This window comes from Carcharodon carcharias, chromosome 14 (genome assembly GCF_017639515.1).
Source record: "Carcharodon carcharias isolate sCarCar2 chromosome 14, sCarCar2.pri, whole genome shotgun sequence".
Classification (NCBI taxonomy): Eukaryota; Metazoa; Chordata; class Chondrichthyes; order Lamniformes; family Lamnidae; genus Carcharodon; species Carcharodon carcharias.
In genome coordinates, this window is record NC_054480.1 from 60224439 (window position 1) to 60247435 (window position 22997).

The 22997-nt window shown below is 42.8% G+C and overlaps 1 protein-coding gene across 2 annotated transcripts in view; it reads left to right on the plus strand.

The window, feature by feature from the left end:
• ccndbp1 (cyclin D-type binding-protein 1) overlaps nt 1-17206 on the plus strand; it is a 44042-nt gene extending 26836 nt beyond the window's left edge. For both annotated transcript variants that reach the window (XM_041204918.1, XM_041204917.1), the window contains 3 exons: nt 524-584; nt 8360-8406; nt 16401-17206. In XM_041204918.1, the coding sequence (XP_041060852.1) occupies nt 524-584; nt 8360-8406; nt 16401-16509 (217 nt within the window). In that variant the 3' untranslated portion in view covers nt 16510-17206. The remainder of the gene's footprint in view (nt 1-523; nt 585-8359; nt 8407-16400) is intronic.
• Nucleotides 17207-22997: the final 5791 nt, after the last annotated feature.

A 22997-nucleotide genomic window follows, 5' to 3' on the forward strand; every position in this document is an offset into this window, starting at 1 on the left:
TGGGTAATGGTTGTGGGGTGGTGGTGAGTTTCACTTTCATTTTAATCAAATTGTTAGCATGTTCGAGCAATTACAGTTTCAAAAATCATTGGATGCTACTGAAGGGGTACTGCACTGTCTTCTCTGAGAGGTTAATGCTGAGGTTCTGTCTGGTTACTTGTAGTGGACAAAGAAGAATGAGGAAAATCTCCTCTTGCCCTACTCAACATTGCCCCTAAATAGGGTTAAAATTGAATAAATAGTACTTTACTTTATTTCTGTTTGCAAGTTGGCTGCCACGTTTGCTGGCAAAACATTGATTACAGTTCAAAACTGGCTGCAAATCGCTTAAGATGCTATTAAAAAGGAAATTCTTTTTAATGGATTCCCAAAAGGTTTTACACATTGTGTGCCTATGAGTGTATATTTCTAAGAAGAACATGCAGTTATATAATTTTTATTTCTACTTGATTACTGTACTGCCTTTTCAATCTACTGTATATTTGGAGCTACCGTTGGTAAAGTTGTTCCTTTCCTCCTCTAGTGTTGATGAATTGGTCTTAAGCCTTTACCCTCCAATGAACTATATGACTGTACAAATGAATGTGAGTACTTCCCATCCACCTTGAAATATACAACTAGTGGTATTGTACTGTACTCTGTTTACTTTGGTTCAGGAAAGTTGTGGGAATAGCAAGATGGTGCTGTTTATTCTTTTTTCTATTTTGATTACTATTGAATCACAGAATCTCACAGTGCAGAAGAGGCACATCGAGCCTGCACCGACACGTGAAAAACACCTGACCTACCTACCTAATCCCATTTACCAGCACTTGGCCCATATTCTTGAATGTTATGACGTGCCAAGTGCTCATCCAGGTACTTTTTAAAGGAAGTGAGGCAACCCGCCTCCACCACCCTCCCGGGCAGCGCATTCCAGACCATTACCACCCTCTGGGTAAAAAAGTTTTTCCTCACATCCCCCCTTGAACCCCCTGCCCCTCACCTTGAACTTCTGTCCCCTTGTGACTGACCCTTCAACTAAGGGGAACAGCTGCTCCCTATCCACCCTGTCCATGCCCCTCATTTTCTTGCACACCTTGATCAGGTCGCCCCTCAGTCTTCTCTGCCCCAACAAAATCAATCCAAGTCTATCCGACCTCTCTTCATAACTTAAATGTTTCATCCCAGGCAACATCCTGGTGAATCTCCTCTGCACCTCCTCCAATGCAATCATGTCCTTCCTATAATGTGGCGACCAGAACAGCAATCAGTTCTCCAGCTGTGGCCTCACCAAGGTTCTATACAACTCCATCATGACCTCCCTACTTTTGTAATCTATGCCTCGATTGATAAAGGAAAGTGTCCCATATGTCTTTTTCATCACCCCACTAACATGCCCCTCCGTCTTCAGAGATCTATAGACACACACACCAAGGTCCCTTTGTTCCTCAGAGTTTCCTAGTGTCATGCCATTGTTGAACAATTCCTTTTCAAATTACTCCTTCCAAAGTATATCACCTCACACTTTTCAGGGTTAAATTCCATCTGCCACTTATCTGCCCGTTTGACCATCCCATCTATATTTCCCTGTAGCCCAAGACACTCAACCTCACTGTTAACCACTCGGCCGATCTTTGTGTCATCCGCAAACTTACTAATCCTACTCCCCACGTAGTCATCTATGTCGTTTATATAAATGACAAGTAATAGGGGACCCAGCACAGTAGTACACCACTGGATACTGGCTTCTAGTCACTGAAGCATCCTTCTGTCATCACCCTCTGTCTCCTACAACTAAGCCAATTTTGAATCCACCTTCTCAAATTACCCTGTATCACATGTGCATTTGCCTTCTTTATAAGTCTCCCATGTGGGACCTTGTCAGAAGCTTTGCTGAAATCCATATAAACTACATCAACTGCAATACTCTCATCTACACACCTGGTCACCTCCTCAAAAAATTCAATCAAATTTGTTGGGCATGACCTCTCTCTGACAAAGCTATGCTGACTATCCCTGATGAAACCTTGCCTCTCCAAGTGGAGATAGATTCTCTCCTTCAGAATTTTCTCCAATAGTTTCCCTACCACTGACATGAGACTCAGTGGTCTGTAGTTACCTGGCTTATCTCTATAACCCTTCTGAAATAGCGGAACCACATTAGCTGTTCTCCAGTCCTCTGGCACTCCCCCGTGGCCAGAGAGGAATTAAAAGTTTGGGTCAGAGCCCCTGCAATCTGCTCCCTTGCCGCCCTCAGCAGTCTGGGACACAAATCATCCAGACCTGGAGATTTGTCCAATTTTAAGCCTGCCAACACCTCCAATACCTTGTCACTCCCTATATCAATTTGCTCAAGAACCTCGCAGTCTCTCTCCCCGAGTTCCATACCTTCATCCTCATTCTCTTGGATGAAGACGGATGTGAAGTATTCGTTCAACACTCTACCGATGTCCTCTGACTCTGCCCATAGATTGCCCCCTTGGTCCCTAATGGATCCTACTCTTTCCCTGGTTATCTTCTTCCCATTGATATACTTATAGAATATCTTGGGGTTTTCCCTACTTTTACCAGCCAGAGCTTTCTCATAACCCCTCTCGGCTCTCCTAATTGCTTTCTTAAGCTCCACCTGCACTTTCTGTACTCCACTAATGCCTCTGCTGATTTGCTCCCCTTGTACCTGCTAAAAACATCTCTTTTCCTTCTCATCGTATCCTGAATATCTCTGGTCATCCATGGTTCTCTGGGCATGTTACTGCTTCCTATCACCCTGGAGGGAACATGTTGAGCCTGTACCCTCCCCATTTCCTTTTTGAACATCCACCCACTGCTCTTCTGTAGATTTCCCCACAAGTAGCTGTTCCCAGTCTACCTTGGCCAGACTCTGCTTTATTTTACTAAAATCTGCTCTCCACCAATCCAAAACATTTTTTGCAATTTGTCTATTTTTTTGTTCATAACAAGCTTAAATTGTATCATGTTGTGGTCGCTATCACTAAAATGCTCCCCCACCACCACTTCAGCCACCTCTCCGGCTTCATTCCCCAGAATTAGGTCCAGCACTGTGCCGTCCCTTGTTGGATCCTCTACATAATGACCTAAAATGTTCTCCTGCACACATTTCAAGAAATCCACTCCATTCAAGCTCTTAACACTATGTCTATCCCAGTTAATGTTGGGAAAGTTGAAATCACCTAATATTACCCTATTATTGTTTTTACACACCTCTGCGAATTGTGCACATATTTGCTCCTCAATTTCCTGCTGACTATCTGGGGATCTATAACAAACACCTAACAATGTGGCTGCCCCGTTTTTATTGCTAAGCTCTACCCACAAAGCTTCATTCAATGCCCCCTCCAAGTTATCATCTCTCCTTACTGCAGTAACTGACTCCTTAACTAATAATGCAATGCCTCCTCCTCTTCTACTCCCTCCCTTGTCTCACCTGAAGATTCTATATCCCGGAATGTTGAGCTGCCAATCCTGCCCCTCCCTCAACCACGTCTCAGTGATGGCTATTATATCACAATTCCACATGTCAATCCTCACCCTTAACTCATCTGTTTTACCTGTAATACTCTTGGCATTAACGTAGAGGCCATCCAGCATTGCCTTACTCCCTTGAAACTTAATGCAGCTGTTTTCCCTCTGACTTGATTGTTTTACTGCATTATGATGTGTCCCTATTCTGCTAACATTGTGTCCCCTCCCCCTTCCAAATTAGTTTAAGCTCCTCCCAACAGCATGAGCAAACCCACCCGCAAAGTTGTTAGTCTCGTTTTGGTTCAGATGTAGACTGTCCTGCTTGTACAGGACCCACCTTCCCCAGAAACGGTCCCAGTGATCCAGGAATCTTAAAACCCTCCCTCCTGCACCAACTCTTAAGCCACGTATTCGTCTGTGCTATTCTCCTATTTCTGTGCTCACTAGCACGTGGCACTGGGAGTAATCCAGAGATTACAACCCGAGAGGTCCCGCTTTTTAGTCTATTGCCTAACTCCCTGAATTCTTGATGCAAGAACTTATCCCTCTTTCTACATGTGTCATTGGTACCAACATGTACCATGACTTCTGCCTTATCATCCTCCTCCTTCAGGATGCCCTGCAGCCATTCAGTGACATCCCGGACCCTGGCACCAGGGAGGCAACACACCATCCTGGAGTCACGTTGACGGTCACAGTGGCGCCTATCTGTTCCCCTGACTATAGAATCCCCTATTACTATTGCTCTTCCTCTCTTCCTCCCCTCCTGTAAAAACAAGCTGCTTGTGGTGCCAGAAGCTTGGCTCTGTCTGCACTCCCTGGAGGAACCAGCGTCCTCATTAGCCTCCAAAATGGAATACCGATTTACGAGTGGGACCCCAGGGCACTCCTGAACTACCTGCCTGTTTCTCTTGGATGACCTAGTGGTCACCCATTCCCTTTCTTCTTCAAGTCCCTTCAGCTGTGGTGTGATCACCTCTCTAAACATGCTATCCACGATGCCCTCAGACTCGCGGATGCTCCACAGTATCCCCAACCGCCGTTCCAGCTCTGAAACCCAAGCTTCCAAGAGCAGCAGCTGGACACACTTCCTGCACACATGCTGGTCATGGGCACTGGAAATGTTCCCGGCTTCCCACGTGGAGCACGAGGAGCACATTACGGCTTTGAGCTCTCTTGCCATGACTTATCCCTTTAAATTAAACCTTTTAAATCAATTACTCTAGGGCCCTTCTTTCCTGATCCTCTTACTACAGAATGTACAAACTATTAACCACAAAAAGACCTTAAACCATAAGTGTTAAAAGTAGTAAATACTTACCTGACCTTACCCACTACTTACCAGTCATTTCTCTTCCCTTGTAGCCTCAACTACTGCATCAGGGCAAGACCACTCTCTGAAGATTTAAGAAGTTAGATAGCAAAGAAAAAATGCAAAGAGCATCTCTTCCCCTCTGCACAAATTCCCACTGTGCACCAAATTGCCAATACCCACATTCGCTCTGGCTGTGCCTCACTCAGGATGAGGTGTCTCCCCTGCTCATGTGCAAGCTTGCTGATCACTCATTGGCACCATGTAAATTGATTCTAGGAACAGAAAATCCTACATTTTCACAGAAATGCAAGAATAGAATGAGTATATATTAGAATAGGATATTGTAGTCCTCAGAGTAATCCCTAGGTGTGCACATGTATTTGTGGTGGGAGCTTATTTCTTTCCTGTGCAGTTCATTACTAGTGAACAAGGCAATAGGCTGGATATCAGCGAGCAACTACACGGGTTGTCCTGAGTCACCCACAACCTGTTGTTTTTTTGTGTGTGCCTTCTCTCTGCTCAGTCACTGCTAAGGTGACCTGGAAATCAGCTGTGTGGCAATTTGAGGCATGGTATTGCATACGGAGGTTGGAATGCTGGTACACTGTTTTGACCAGATCTTGCTGATTATAAAAGATAAATCCCCAGTATAGTACATTCAGACATAATCTAAAAAATAATTAGGCTGAGCAAAGGCTATTAACTCAGTCAGACCATGTACATACCTCCCTCAGTTATTTTCTGGAGGTGAAAGGTATAAATTTTTTTTAAAAATTCCTTGATCCCCTAACGTAACATAAACCTAGTATAAAAACAAAAAACTGCGGATGCTAGAAATCCAAAACAAAAACAGAATTACCTGGAAAAACTCAGCAGGTCTGGCAGCATCGGCGGAGAAGAAAAGATTTGCCGTTTCGAGTCCTCATGACCCTTCAACAGAACTGATTTTTCTTTACAATGAGAGGGTTGAAATATAAGCTGGTTTAAGGTGGGGGGGAGAGGGGAGAGAAGTGGAGGGGGATGTTGTTGTAGGGACAAGCAAGCAGTGATAGGAGCAGATCATCAAAAGATGTCACAGACAAAGGAACAAAAGAACACAGAGGTGTTGAAGCTGGTGATATTATCTAAACAAATGTGCTAATTAAGAATGGATGGTTGGGCACTCAAGGTATAGCTCTAGTGGGGGTGCGGGGGCATAAAAGATTTAAAAATAATGGAAATAGGTGGGAAATGAAAAATCTATATAAATTATTGAGGAAAAAAAAGCAAAAGGAAGGGGGAAGAAACAGAAAGGGGGTGGGGATGGAGGAGGGAGCTCAAGACCTAAAGTTGTTGAATTCAATATTCAGTCCGGAAGGCTGTAAAGTGCCTAGTCGGAAGATGAGGTGCTGTTCCTCCAGTTTGCATTGGGCTTCACTGGAACAATGCAGCTAGTCAAGGACAGACATGTGGGCAAGAGAGCAGGGTGGAGTGTTAAAATGGCAAGCAACAGGGAGGTTTGGGTCATTCTTGCGGACAGACCGCAGGTGTTCTGCAAAGCGGTCGCCCAGTTTACGTTTGGTCTCTCCAATGTACAGGAGACCGCATTGGGAGCAACGAATACAGTAGACTAAGTTGGGGGAAATGCAAGTGAAATGCTGCTTAACTTGAAAGGAGTGTTTGGGCCCTTGGATGATGAGGAGAGAGGAAGTGACGGGGCAGGTGTTACAACTTTTGTGTGGGCATGGGGAGGTGCCATAGGTGGGGGTTGAGGACTAGGGGATGATGGAGGAGTGGACCAGGTTGTCCCGGAGGGAACGATCCCTACGGAATGCCGACAGGGGGGTGAAGGGAAGATGTGTTTGGTGGTGGCATCATGCTGGAGTTGGCGGAAATTTTGCTTCCAATCTCCACCCCTCCATCATTTTCACGTGGTCCATCTCTGACACTTCTCTTCCCTTCCTTGACCTCTCTGTCTCAATCTCTGGTGATAGACTGTCCACCAATATCCATTACAAGCCTACCGACTCCCACAGCTACCTTGACTACAGCTCCTCACACCCCGCTTCCTGTAAGGACTCCATCCCATTCTCTTGGTTCCTTCGCCTCCGTCGCATCTGTTCCGATGATGCTACCTTAAAAACTGTTCCTCTGACATGTCCTCCTTCTTCCTTAACTGAGTTTTCCACCCACGGTCGTTGACAGGGCCCTCAACCGTGTCCGGCCCATCTCCCACGTATCCGCCCTCACGCCTTCTCCTCCATCCCAGAACCATGATAGGGTCCTCCTTGTCCTCACTTATCACCCACCAGCCTCCGCATTCAAAGGATCATCCTCCACCATTTCCGCCAACTCCAGCATGATGCTATCACCAAACACATCTCTTCACCCCCCCCGTCGGCATTCTGTAGGGATCGTTCCCTCCGGGACACCCTGGTCCACTCCTCCATCACCCCCTACTCCTCAACCCCCACCTATGGCACCTCCCCATGCCCACGCAATAGATGTAATACCTGCCCCTTCACTTCCTCTCTCCTCACCATCCAAGGGCCCAAACGCTCCTTTCAAGTGAAGCAGCATTTCACTTGCATTTCCCCCAACTTAGTCTACTGTATCCGTTGCTCCCAATGCGGTCTCCTCTACATTGGAGAGACCAAACGTGAAGTGGGCGACCGCTTTGCAGAACACCTGCGGTCTGTCCGCAAGAATGACCCAAACCTCCCTGTTGCTTGCCATTTTAACACTCCACCCTGCTCCCTTGCCCACATGTCTGTCCTTGGCCTGCTGCATTGTTCCAGTGAAGCCCAACGCAAACTGGAGGAACAGCACCTCATCTTCCGACTAGGCACTTTACAGCCTTCCGGACTGAATATTGAATTCAATAACTTTAGGTCTTGAGCTCCCTCCTCCATCCCCACCCCCTTACTGTTTCTTCCCCCTTCCTTTTGTTTTTTTTTCCCAATAATTTATATAGATTTTTCTTTTCCCACCAATTCCATTATTTTTAAATCTTTTATGCCCCGCACCCCCACTAGAGCTATACCTTGAGTGCCCTACCATCCATTCTTAATTAGCACATTCGTTTAGATAATATCACCAACTTCAACACCTCTGTGTTCTTTTGTTCCTTTGTCTGTGACATCTTTTGATGATCTCCTATCACTGCTTGCTTGTCCCTACAGCAACACACCCCCACCTCCACTTCTCCACACCCCCCCCCCCCCCCCCCCCCCCCCCCCCCCCCCCCCTCCCCCCCCCCAATCTTAAACCAGCTTATATTTCAACCCTCTCATTGTAAAGAAAAATCAGTTCTGTTGAAGGGTCATGAGGACTCGAAACATCAACTCTTTTCTTCGCCGATGCTGCCAGACCTGCTGAGTTAAACCTAGTATACTTTATCAGCCTCACACCTCAGTTATTCATTTCTGACCTGTTGCCTCCTAAGTGAACTTACAGACTGACGCGTGTCATTGTTGCATCGCATGATCGATTTAATCATCTCCAGTCATCGGTAGAAAATCGCAAATTTACTGTTTTAGATGTTGTCAAAATATTTTTCTGAATTATTTTCAAATAATTAAAATGTTTTATTTGTTTCAGGCTGCAAAGGTTGCTTCTGTCCTGAACAAAGTTCTGGAAATAACGAAGTGAGTTAAAGTTTACCTAAAATATTCTCATTTCAACATGCCCGTAATTATTTTAATTCCTATGTTTCTAAAACAAAATTGCAGTATACGTATCGTGCTATTTTCTCCTATTAGAAGGTACTCTATTGCATTTCATATTACTACAGATGCCTTCAGACATTAATTTGGTTCTACATCTCTTACTGGAGATAAGGGCGTAAGGCAAACTGAAAAGGTAAAATTAGGAGCACTCTGGAATAGGCAACATTCCTGATTCTTCAGTTGAGCACTCCCTACCACTAGGTGGTGGGAGTGTTACTTTTCTCCAAATCCAACTACATTTGTACTGGTTCAGAGTTATATCAGGCTAACACCCACCTCATCGACATAGAAACAGGATTCGGTTGATCAGCCCCTCGAGCCTGCTCCTCCATTCAGTCAGATCATGGTCAATTTGTATTCTAGCTCCATTTGCCTGCCCTGGCTTCATAATCCTTTGCTATCCTTGGCCTGCAAAATTCTGTCAATCTCTGATTTAAATTATTGATTGAGCTTTTTGCGGGAGAGAGTTCCATACTTTTACCACATTTTGTGCAAAGCTGTTTCCTAACCCTTCCCAAATGGCCTTGCCCTGATTTTAAAGTTATGCCCCCTAGTTCTAGATTCCACCTAAAGTAGAAAAACCTGGTCTCTGTCCACCCTATCAAACCACCACTTAACCTTCTATATTCTAGAGTATAAATTGAGTTTGTAATTTTCTTCATAATTTAACGCTTGGAGCCAAGGTAACATTCTAGTGTATCTGTGTGGCACTTCCAAACTCGGTGTAATCTTTCTAAGATGCGATGCCCAGGACTTTACACAGTACTCCAGATGTGGTCCAACCAGGGCTTTTTATAGCTCTAGCAAATCTCTCCCCCCGCCCCACCTTATATTCTAGCTCTGTAGATATAAAGGCCAAAATGTCATAAAGCATTTTGATTTTGTACCTGACCACTGCATTAACCTGTTTACATGGAAAACTAGATCTTTCTGAACCTCCAATGTTCCTAGCCTCATGTGATTTAAAAAAAATACATGAATCTATTCTTTTTTAGACCAAAATGATCTGACACCGTGTGTTGAAATCCATCTGCCACAGTTTTGTCCACCTGTTTAAGCTGTATTTAAGCCCCTAATTCACTCAATTCATTTCTATACTGACACATGGGGTATAAGAAAATTCATTCTTGGGCAAGAGATCCTAACCTATCCTTCTGTTTTTCTCATATCATTTAACTTAACATGTTTCTTATTGGTGTAGTATGCATACTTTTTAAAAAAAAAATCATGTTTGTTCTGTGTTTACTAACAGTTGCATTCCAAGTTAATAGGGATTTTTTATTATAGAATCATGTAATAGTTACAGAAGAGGAGGTCTTTCGGCCCATTGTGTTCATGCTGACCCTCTGCAGGTCCAATTCTCTTTGTGTCACTACTACTGTAATTGGTATTGTTTTCACCTGGAGTATTTATGTCACGGTTTAAGAGTTGAACTCTGCTTGTAACATTTTTAAACCTGAAGCTATCGTTTTTTAATATTCTTAATGACTATTGCTAGTTCATTTATTTGTTTAATGTCATATTTTACCACCCTAACTACCTATCTGCTGGAACTTTGATCCCTACAGGTACAGCCTGTCTTAATGGTACAGCTCCCTCCTTTCTCTGTGCTGGTGACAGTGTCCCACGAATTGGAATCCCTCTTTCCCATTCCAACCCTACAGCCACTTTCCAAATCTGTTTGTCCCTATGCTAATTTACAGGTGGTTCAGGCAATAATGGTAAGATTGCCATTGTTAAGGTCCTGCTGATGTCTACTCTTTCCCATGTCATTGGTCCTAACCTTGACAATGTTCCCCCTCCCTTTCCAGTCACTTCAAGATCTCCCTTCCTTGATATCAGATAGGCATTGTACAGTTTGGAACTACTGATCCTTGACTGCAAAGGATGCTAACATGCACCAATTATCAAATTGCCTACATTAGACTTTTGCTCCTTTTCCACTTGGATTGGCTCCCTTATAGTGCCATGGTTAGCATTCTGTCCATGCTTCCTGCAGCTTTCAATCCTTATCTCATAGGTAGCAAGTACCTCATACCTATTGGATAGGACCAGTGTCTATGGGACCTGATTCTCTATCTCCTAGGTTCCCCTGTCTGCAACTGTGTTTTTCTCTTAAGGTGTGACTCACGCTACAGTAATCCCAGGGTGAAATGCTGGCTGGATTAATAACTTGAGTCCCTGCCACCATTTCCTCCCAGGCATTGGATATGTTATGCAACATTTGCATGCAGGTGTTTCAGTGAAGTATCATAAAAGGGGTATTCCACTAAATCTAAGACTGGGTGTATTTAAATGAACAAATTCCAGTTCATGCATGCCTTCTGCACTTAAGCACTATCATTAAGAAATTTATTCTCATTTAACAAAGTCACAAAGTTAAAGGGTGTGCATTATGCATCTTTTTTATATCATATTTGCTATGTGTTCACTTAACAATTGTTTTCTAAGTTATCTTGGGATAATAGAATGGTTATAGCACAGGAGGAGGCTGCTCAGCCTGTTGTGTCCATGCTGGAGAAATTCACCTAAGCTCATTCATCTAATTTTTCCCTGTAGGGCTGCACAGTTTTCCTTTTCAGGGAATGATCCAATTCCCTTTTGAATGCCTCAATTGAACCTGCCTCCACCACACTCCAAGGCAGTGCATTTCAGATCCTAACTCTTCACTGCATATAAAAGCTTTTTCACATGTCGCCATTGCTTCTTTTGCCAATTACCTTAAATCTGTGCCCTATGGTTCTTGATCCCTCTACCAATGGGAACAGTTTCTCCCTGCGTACTCTGCCCAGACTCCTCATGATTTTGAATACTTCTATTAACCTCCTCTCAGCCTCTTCTCCAAGGAAAACAGTCCCAATTCCTCCATCCATTTTCATAACTGAAGTTCCTCATCCCTGGAACCATTCTTGAGTCTTTTCTGCATCCTGTCTAATGTTTTCACTTCCTTCCTAAAATGTGGTGCTCAGAACTGGATGCAAAGCTTCAGTTGAGGCCGAATCAGTGTTTTATATCACAGGTTTGACGTAACTTGCTTGCTTTTGTTCTCAATGCCTCTATAAAGCCCAGGAGACCTTTTGCAATATTAACCATTCTCTCAACCTATCCTGACAGCTTCAATGATGTACACACATACACATCGAGGTCCCTCTACTCCTGCACCCCCCTTAAGAATTGTACCCTTTATTTTACATTGTTTATCTACACTTTTCCTACCAAAATAAATCACTTCACACTTCTTTGCATTAAATTTCACCTGTCACTTGTCTGCCCATTCCGCCAGCCTGCCTACATCCTTTTGAAGTTCCCAATTCTTCAAAGTTTTATGTCCTCTACAAATTTTACCCAAAAGCCTAGGTCATTTGTATAACACAAAAAGCAGGGGTCCTAACACCTATCCCCTGGAACTCCACTTTGGTCCTTCCTCCAGCCTGGAAAATAGCCATTCACCTTTACTGTGTTTTCTGTCATTCAGCCAGTTCATATTCATGTTGCTACTGTTCCCCTTATTCCATGAACTTAACTTCACTCACAAGTTTGTTGTACAGCACTTCATTGAATGCCTTTTGGGCATCCATGCACACCACATCAACAGCATTAACCTCGTCAACCCACTGTTACCTTGTCAAAAAAAACTATTTAAACACGGTTTGCCCTTAACAAATCCATGCTGGCTTTCCTTAATTACCGTATATACTCAAGTAATAGTTGACCTCATGTAAAAGTCGGCCCCCAACTTTTGGCCCAAAAATCCTCAAGAATTATATATCTTGCGTATAAGCTGAAGTACTGCCAGTCAGGTAGCGAGACAATGGGAGAAGGTGGATTTCAACCCCTCAAATATTACTCATGTATAAATCGACCCACTACTTTTTGGCTGAAAATTTGGTCTCTGAAACTAGACTTTTACATAAGTATAAATGATAACCCAAATTTGCCCAAGTAACTATTAATTTTGTCCTGAATTATTGTTTCCAGAAGCTTTCCCCCACCAAGGTTAAACTGACTGGCCTATAGTTGCTAGGCTTATCTTGCACCCTTTTTCAAACAGGGTGTAACATTTGCAATTTTCTAGTCCTCTGCCACCATCTCTGAGTCTAAGAAAGATTAGAAAATTATGACTAGTGCCTGTGCAATTTCCCTTCTCACTTCCTTCAGTATCCGTGAATGCATTTAATTTGGTCCTGGTTCCTTATCAATTTTAAGTACAGACAGCCTATCCAGTGCCGCCTCCTTACTAATTTTAAACCCTTCAAGTGTCTGCATTACTACTCTTTCCATGACCTGAGCAAAAGCATCTTCATCATGAAGACAGATGCAAAGTATTAATTTAATACCCAAGCCATGCCCCTCCCTGCCTTCATGCGTAAATCACCTTTTTGTTCCCTAATCGGCCCCAGTCCCCATTGTACCATCCTATTACTATTTATATACCTATAGAAAACTTTTTAGATTCCCATTTGTTAGCTGCCAGTCTCTTCTCACTCACTCACTCTTTGCTTCTCTTCTTTGCTTTTAAATTCTCCTCTGAACCTTCTATATTCTGGCTGGCTCTCAGTTATATCATCCACCTGACACCTGCCATAAGCATACTTTTACTGCATCATCTCCCTTCATCCATGGAGCTTTGGATTTGTTTCCCCTACCTTCGTGGGAATATGTCTTGACTGGACCCAAACTATCTCTTCAGAGGCAGCCCGTTGTTGTTCAGTACAGTTTTCCTGCCAATCTTTGGTTTCAATTTATCTGAGCCAGATCCACTCTTACCCCATTGAAGTTGGCTTTCCTCTAGTTAATTATTCTTATTCTAGATTGTTCCTTGTCCTTGACCATAGCCAACCTAAACCTTATGATAGATACAATGATCACTGTCCCCTAAATGTTCTCCTACTAACACTTGATCCACCTCATTCCCAAGAATCAGGTCCAGCAGTGCCTCCTTTCTTGTTGGACTGGACATGTATTGCAATTCTCCTGAACACGTGCTTGGAGCTCTTGCACCTCTCGGCCCTTTACACGATAATCAAAATCTCCCATTATAACTACTCTAAGATTCTTGCATTTCTCTAATTTCCTTGCAATTTTGTTCCTCCACATCTTTCCCATTTGTTGGTGGCCTATAGGCTACACCCCAAGCAATGTAATTGCACATTTTTAAATTCCTTAGTCTAGCCAATTAGACTCTATCCTTGATCCCTCTGGGACATCCTTTATCTCCAGCACTGCAGTGTTCTCCTTAATCAATACCAGAAATGTATCCAGGGATATTTAATACCCAGTCCTGTCCTTCTTTGAGCCAGGACCCCGATATAGCCACAACAGCATATTTCCATGTGGCTATCTGCATCTGCAACTTGCCAATCTTATTTACCACACACAGCGCATTCACATATTTGCGCAATAACCTTAATTTATACTTTATTACTTACCCTCTTACGCTGAGCCCACCTAATATCTTACTATTTCCTATTCTGGTGCTGGCTGTCTCTCCTAATATTCTGCACACCTTAGTGGTACTCTGATGTTACCTGCTGGTTCCCACACCCCTGCCAAATTAATTTAAACTCTCCCCAATAGCACCAGCATATCGCCCCATAATGAAATTGGTCCCAGCTCTGTTTAGCTGCAACCCATCTGCCCTGTACAGGTCCCATCTCTCCCAGAACTGATCCCAGTCTTTCCATCCACATTCATCTGCTTTATCCTACTGTTTCTGTACTCACTTGTGCGTGGTACTGGGAGTAATCTGGAGATTACTACTTTTAAAGTCCTGCTTGATAATTCCCTACCTAGCTCCCTAAATTTTAACTGCAGAGCTGCATCCCTCTTTTTGCCTTTGTCTTGTTTGTAATTATACTGCCTTCAGGCCAACAGCTTGCGATTTTACAATGAAGACAGAAAATGCTAAAAATACTCAATAGGTCTTGTCAGAATCTGTGCTGGTCACCCAGTGTCTCTCCATAGATGCTGTCGGATCATCTGGGCATTTCAAGCATTTTCTATTTTCATTTCAGATTTGAGCATCCACAATACTTTGCTCTACAGTGCTTAGTATATACAAAAGATGAACTTGGAATGATTTACAAGGTATTTGGTGCCAAGTGGGGAGAGAAAGAAAGGCAAAAGCCTGGTCAAACAATTGGGAGCCTTCTGGAAATTTTGAAAGAGAGGAGGTGATATGCTCAGGGAGTTCTGGAAAGCAGGGATAAAGTGGCTAAAGGAGCAGCCACTGATAGTGAGTGGGGAGTGACTGTAGGACTTGAGGAGGTAATGGAAATTGATTATCTGGATGGAGAATGGCATTATGGATGACTTATAATTTAGGAATGGTAGAAGCAAGCAGAACATTTGTGAAGTTCAACTGCCAAGTGATAAAGTATTGTTTAAGGTTCTAGAGAATAGAGATGAGACATGGGGGTTGAGGAAGGCAATGTGAAGATGAAAGGAATAGACCTTGGTGATCATTTGTGGGACAGGAAGATTCATCTTATCAGCCTGTTTGTACCCTGCTGTAAGATGTACTTGAAGAAAAGCATTTAACAAAAAAAATGCATGTGTAGAGAAAGTATACTTCAGAGCATTGGACAATAAAAGGATACATGGTCTCATCCCATGTTCTAAGTCATGGAATTTGGTCTTTGAATACATGAGTTTGACCTTGAATTATTTGGTTCCTGATGACTGAAATTCTTGGTAATGTGATGTGCTTTATTTAATTCAGAGGGGGAAATGCATGCAGCAACAGCTCGCACATCTACACTCAGAAATAAGAACATGCAATCAGATTTGTTAATCTGCAGTGCAATCTTGCTCACTCATGTTCAAAATAGTGCTGTGGTGCAGTAGAAGAAACTGTTAATGTTTTAGTTTTGTATTAATGTTTTACTTTACGAATGCTGGGAATCTGAAATGAAAACAGAAAACGCTGGAAATACTCAGCAGTCCTGGCAGCGTCTGTGCACATGAAATGTCTTAAACTTTGATTCTCTCTCCACAGATACTGCCAAACCTGAGTAGTTCCAGCACTTTTTGTCTATATTTGAGATAAAAAAACATGAGACTGGTTCAGGGTGAAGAGCAGTGATTATGAATCAACAACTCTTATGATTTTGTGAGCAGAATTTCTGAGAAGATTCCCTAGCTTCTGTTGTAACAGCATTTCTCCAAGATTTCTGTTGATTGACTGGAGTTATGGCAGGTGATTAGAACAACCAGTGGAAAATATAACTGTTCAGCAGAAGAACTGGGCTTTGGGAGTAAGGGATGGTTTCCAAGGGCATCAAACCCTGATCTTGAAACCTCGAGTCATAATTTGAGGCAGTGCTTATTTTTACATTATCAAGCTATTGTCGTGTAAATCTTAAGACAGTTCCTCACTGAACTTTTGATATAAGGAATGAAAGGTAGCGCATGGAGTTTGTTAGGTTACACGATGTGTGAAGCCTAGGGTTAATGTAATATGAAACCCAGGTATAAAAGGTACTTAGGTGAGCCCCTTGGACATCCTGCGGACTTCAGATCAAACTGTAATTCATTTATTTATACAATATTGATTACGTCTTGTGCTATCCAAATGTCACTGAGGGAGGAGCTCTACATGTCCATGGAGCCACTTATGTACAGAATTCTATTCAGCACTGTAGAATTAGCACTAGGAGAATTGAATAGTAAGCGCTATTCTGAGACGAGTAACAGCATTGTAAAAGTAGCTTATAGCAGTACTGTAGCTACTTAGTCCCAGAAGTGTTATATAGTTATTGCTAACTATAATGATATATCACGTTGATTAACTATTTAATTGACCAGTGACATTTTTGAAACGGGGATATATAAGCAATCTGCTCATCATCTATGCTTTTCTGCATTGTATGGTACAGCAGTTTCAAGAATTAATTCTCTCTTTCTTTGTATAGATCCAGTCACATATGCCCTGAATCTGAGAACAGCTGGTTGCAGTTTCTAAGTGGAGCAATTGAGCACAACATGGACAAAGTAAAGGATTTAACGCAGGGCAGTACTTAACAAATAGAGCCTACAGTGCTGTTTGAAGAAAACTACAGACTGTGCAGGAGTACATTTAAGAACCACAAAGCAGTGAATAAAAATAGTTGTAAACATTTTGACAAGTGATGAGTGTTTATGTACATAAGCTTACAATTTCTGTAGGTGAACATTTATTTTATCAAAATTGACCACAATTCTGCTTCTTTCAAGACCCACTGTCCAAATTTAATGATGAGCTTGCATGGACCTTGTCATTCTTAAAAATGTAGAGTTCTCTTCAGTTCTTTGAAAACTGCAGCAACATTCGAACATCAGATTGAAAGGTATATGTTTTTTGGTTTTAGGCCATTTTTGTTTTTAAGGATGCAGGTGCGGGTTACAATTTTTTTCTTTCATAGCATCAATGGAGCGAAAGTCTCCCACACCTGCTAAACGTTGCTGCGTGAAATAAGTTCGAACAGTCTTCACCCAATTTTCAGTAATTACACCTACGGTACGGAACAATGCAAACCAAGTCAATATTCATTTCTGTTAATTTTTCTATACGCTGCAGCAAATTATGGTGCTTAACTCCATGAGCTTTTGTCTGGCAGAAGGATTGCGTTTGAGATTTCTAAAAAATGCTCTTCAAGTGAGATGGTGTCTCCCAGATGACAAAGATGATGTAATTTTTTTGCCTCTTTTGTGGGCTTTAATAAAATTATTCTGCTCTTTATTAGCGATTTGTGTTCTTGGTTCTTTTAGTATCATATTTATATCTGATGTTTAATATTTTCTTTAACCTTTAGTATAGCCCATTTGTATTATTTAGTTTGCAACAAAACCCTCATAGACCTCCTGGTCATTGAGAGTTTGAAGTTAGGTCACAATGCTGTACCTTCAGTTGCAAAGTTGGAAGCATCCTTACGTTTTCATGCCTTGGTATCCTGGATCGCCAATCCTTATTCCTGAACTTTGCCAGTGGGCATCTTTGGTCCCTAGGCTTTGCTCTTTGCTAAAACCCGTCTGGTTCCAACAGGACTGATTGGATAGCAATCAATGCCAAGATCATCATTTTGTCTTGCTTACACTACGGGTTCTGAGGCCAATTGCAAGACCCCAAGTGCAATCGACTGATAAAAGCCAACTGGCCAATGAATCTGATAGCTCTGTAGTCTTTGTCTTAGTGCTACACTGGGTAGCAATTTGACTTAAAATGACCAGGGAAATTGTTACTTTCATCTGTAAAGGAAGCCATTTGTTTTACTAATGGGACATTAAACATCTTCAGTGTGCAACTTAATCCAAACCTAATACGTTGAGCCTGAAATTGCAGTGGAGCAATGGAACAAGTGAAGAAACAAAAGATGTCTAGAGGTGTGGATGACAGCATGACGAACATGTGCCGTCTAAAAGCAAGAACAAGAGTAAGACCAAAGCATGGAAAGAAAAGGAATCAAAATGGGGGCATAGCTTACAATCTGAAAGTGTTGAACTCAACACAGAGTCTGGAAAGCTGTAACGTTCCTAACTGAAACATGAGCTGTTCCTCAAGCTTATGTTGAACTTTATTGGAATGCCGTAGTAGGCTGAAGATGAGAGAGCAAGGTGGAGAATGGAAATGATAGACAACCCAAAGCTGAGAGTCATGCTGGCAAACTGAATGGGTGATCACTTTGCAGAACATTTCCAATCTGCATTTGATATCCCCATTTGATCTCCCCAATGTAGAGAAGACAACAATGATCAATGAATACAGTATGCTAAATTGAAAGAAGTATAAATAATTCACTTTCTTCTGGAGAGTTCGGGGCTTTAGATGGTGAAGCAGTAAAACAACAGATTTTGCTTCTCCTGCACTTGCATGGAAAGGTTCTGTGGGAAGAGGAGGTCTATTGAGGTGATTGGGTAGTGGACCAGAACGTCATGAGTGAATGGTCCCTTCAGAATGCTGAGGGGGATGAGAAGATGTATTTGGTGGTGGCATCATGCTTTAGGTTGTGAAGATGGAGTATACTCTGTTGAATATGGAAACTGGTGGAGTGGAATTTGAGGACAGGGAGGGGAGGGGTGAGAGCAGGAAATGGGATGGACAGGGTAGAGGGCCCTTGCTCCCATCATCCACTCTAACCTGTTTTCCTCTGAACTTGCTGCCCTCTGTTCTCTCAGGTCTAACCCTAACATTGTCATCAAATCTGCTGACAAGGGTAGTACTGCTGTTAACTTGTGAACTGACCTCTGCCTAGCAGTGGCTAAACATCAACTTTCCAACACTTCTTTGTATATTCTCCACTACCAAAATCAAGCTATTGTTTCCAATACTGTCGCTCGCTTTATTGCCCCTGATGAGTCCTCCATGACTTCCAACATCTTAATCGTGCAATCCCACTCAGCCTGCTTCTCCCCCCTCCCTTCATAAATAGGACTACCCTGGAAGACCTACTTTTTCAGCCTCTTCCTACTCCACTGAGCTTATTTCTTATCTTTTTTTTCCCTTGCCCAGTCTCTTCCCATTGACATCCATGACTTTTCTGAAGCCCTTGTCAATTTACAGTTTCCAGGTTCCTGGCCTTAATTGTCTCCCATTCACTAAGGGTGTCCAATCTCTCCACAGTTTCATATTCCACTAAGACGGTCTTTGGAGTCTCAGCTACTCCCCTTGAACAAAGGCTCAAACAGGCTTCATCTACCACCATCCTCCTCTACCTGACTGCATGTGTTCTCACATTGAACACCACCTTTAATGCAACTCACCCTCCAAATAAAAGTTGTTGCTATGGGTAACCACATGGTTCCTAACTGTGCCTGCTCTTTTTTGGGCTTTGTGGAACATTCTTTGTTCCAGTCCTGGACTCTGGCCTGGTCCCTCACCCATTTTTCTGCAACAGCGCTTCTGCCTGAGGTTGCCTTTCCCTCACCCCCTGACCATAGTTGACACGGCCATCAATCCTCTCCACCTCATCTCATACACTACTGCACTCACCCCTTCCCTTCCCCTCCCTCCCAGAGCCATGATAGGGTTCCCCTTGTCCTCACCTTCCACTCCACCACCCTCTGTATTCAAAAAATCATTATCCGTTCTTTCTGCCACCTCCAGCAGGATGCCACCACCGAGCACAGCTTCCTGTCTCTTCCCTTTTCAGCATTCCCAATAGAATGTTCCCTCCATGACACCCTGAATTACTCCTCAATCACCTTAACCTCCCTTCCCATATGGCACCTTTCCATGCAAGTATAGGAGATGCAACACCTGCCCTTTCACCTGTACACCATTCAAGGGGCCAAACACTTCTTCCAGATGAAATAACAACTTACCTGTACTTTCAATTTAGTACACCGTATGCTCTCAATGTAAACTGCTCTACATTGGTAAAACCAAATGCAGATTGGTCAACCACTTTGTGAAACACTCAGCAAGCATTATCTTGGGCCTCCAGTCGCCTATCACTTGAAATCTCCACTTTGCTCTCACTTTGTGCTTTCTGCCCTTGGCTACTTGGTGTTCCAGTAAAGCTCAATGTAAGCTTAAAGAACAGACCTCATTATTTTATTAGGTACTTACAACCCCCTAGATGCAACATTGAGTTCAACAATTTTATACTGTAATATTTGTCCCCATTTTGTTTTCTTTCCATGTTTCGATCCTACTCTTGTTCTTGCTTGCGGAAGGCAGCTGTTTATTATCCAATCATCCTCACCTCCTCTGGACCCAGCTTTTGTTTCTTCACTTGACTTATGACCACTCCCTATGGCCCTGCACCACCAATTCTTTTGTCACTTAATTTCTTCTGTTTTCCGCCCTACCACAGACCTACCCTTTTGTTCTTTTTCCACCTTCATCTCTTTCACCTGCTTAAAACCTCTTGCATTTCTAAATTTTCAATTGTAATGAAAGATCATTGATCTCAAACATTGACTATTTCTCTCTCCACAGATGCTGCAGATCTGCTGAGTGTTTCCAGCATTTTGTGTAAAATATATGAATTGGCTTTGATGGAGTTTGGTAGATGAATGAAAATAAGGTCCAAGAATGTAACTGAGCCCTGAGAAAGAAATTAAGTGTGTACATTATCAGATACAAAAAAAAGATTGCTGCTTCCTTTATGCCAAAGTGTCTTTCAGGACCTGGCAGTTTTGAAGTTTATCTTGCTTCTAGCTAAAAGTGCCTTATTTATCTAAGGTGGGCACTTTCACTGACAGGATGGAGAATGAGAGTCAAGGGGACCAAGGATGGCTGCGACAAGCCTAATTGACTCCAACCACTTCAGGCTCTGAATGTTGTATTCAAACTGTAGTTGATGCATTTATTTAAAGCCACTTGCATGGTGCCTGTATTTATGTACACAAAATGGTCCTTTTAAAGTTATTTTTAGATTGCATGTAAACTCTGTCAGTAGAACCTGTTGATGTCTGGATGTAATTAGAAGAATGTGTTTTTAAAACTTTAATTACAGTTGAGCCACAAGTAGATGTTATTAGACAAAATGTGCTCCCATTTACTGAGAAAATTGGCAAGTTTTTAAGAGCAAACAGGAGCCATGACACCCCAATCTTTTTCTTACACAATTATAATTAATATTTAAAGCAAGGTATTCACATTCAGATATTTAAATTGTCCTCTTAAATATTTGATGGTCTTGAGTGCTTTTAAGTTTAATTCGCCAAGCCCTTTTTTCCTTCCAAATAGTTTAAGGGCGTTCCAATTAAATTCACTGTGACTTGCATAATTAGTTTTGAGTCACATATAAGTCAGAGTGGGTAAGACGTTAGATTCCCTTCCCGAAAGGACATTAGTGAACCAGATAGGTTTTCACAACAATCCAATAGTTGCATGGTCATCTGATATTTTTGTTTTAAATCTATTTACTTAACTAATCAACTGAATTTAAATTCTCCTGCTGGTGCACTTGAACACCTGCCTCCAGGTCATTAGTCATCTGGATTACGATCCAGTAACACCATCACTCTTACTGTAATATAAAAGCAAAATACTGTGGATGCTGGAAATCTGAAACAAAAACAAAAACAGCTGGAAAAACTCAGCAGGTCTGACAGCATCTGTGGAGAGAAGTACAGTTAACGTTTTGAGTCCGTATGACTCTTTATCAGAACTAAGAAATATAGAAATGAGGTGAAATATAAGCTGGTTGAAGGGGGGTGGGATAGGTAGAGCTGGATCGAGGGCAAGTGATAGGTGGAGGCAAAGACGAAATTGCCAAAGATGTCATAGACAAAAGGACAAGGGGGTGTTGACGGTGGTGATATTAGCTGAGAAATGTGCTAATGATGACATTAAGGGTAGGAAGCAGGACGAGCAAGTAACAGATAGCTCTAGTGGGGGTGGGGTGAGGGGAAGGGATCGAAATAGGCTAAAAGGTAGAGATAAAACAATGGATGGAAATACATTTAAAAATAATGAAATAGGTGGGAAAAGAAAAATATATTTTAAAAAAATAAAAAATTATAACTTATTGGAAAAGGGGGGATCGGAAAGGGGGTGGAGATGGAGGAGAAAGTTCATGATCTGAAGTTGTTGAACTCAATATTAAGTTTGGAAGGCTGTAAAGTTCCTAGTCGGAAGATGAGGTGCTGTTCCTCCAGTTTGCATTGAGCTTCACTGGAACGTTGCAGCAAGCCAAGGATGGGCATGAGAGCAGGGTGATGTGTTGAAATGAAGTGGACAGACCGAAGGTGTTCTGCAAAGCGGTTACCCAGTTTGCGTTTGGTCTCTCCAATGTAGAGGAGACTGCATTGGGAGCAACGAATGCAGTAGACTAAATTGAGGGAAGTGCAAGTGAAGTGCTGCTTTACTTGACAGGTGTGTTTAGGCTCTGGGACGGTGAGGAGGGGGCAAGTAAAGGGGCAGGTGTTGCACCTTCTGCGGTTGCATGGGAAGGTGCCGTGGTAGGGGGTTAAGGTGTAGGGGGTGATGGAGGTGTGGACCAGGGTGTCCCGGAGGGAACGATTCCTGCGGAATGCCGCCGGGGTGGGGTGAAGGGAAGATGTGTTTGGTGATGGCATCATGCTGGAGATGGCGGAGGATGGTCCTTTGAATGCGGAGGCTGGTGGGGTGATAAGTGAGGACAAGGGGGAACCTATCATGGTTCTGGGAGGGAGAGGAAGGTGTCCGGGCAGATGTGCAGGCGATGGGCTGGACACGATTGAGAGCCCTGTCAACCATCTTGGGTGGAAAACCTTAATTAAGGAAGAAGGAAGACATGTCAGAGGAACTGTTTTTGAAAGTGGCATCATCAGAATAGATGTGATGGAGGCGAAGGAACTGAGAGAATGGGATGGAGTCTTTACAGGAAGCGGGGTGTGAGGACCTGTAGTCGAGGTAGCTGTGGGAGTCGCTAGGCTTGTAATGAATATTTGTGGACAGTCTATCATCAGAAATTGAGACAGAGAGGTCAAGGAAGGAAAGGGAAGTGTCAGAGATGGACCATGCGAAAATGTTGGAGGGATGGAAATTGGAAGCAAAATTAATTAATTTTTACAGGTCCAGACGAGAGCATGAAGTAGCACCG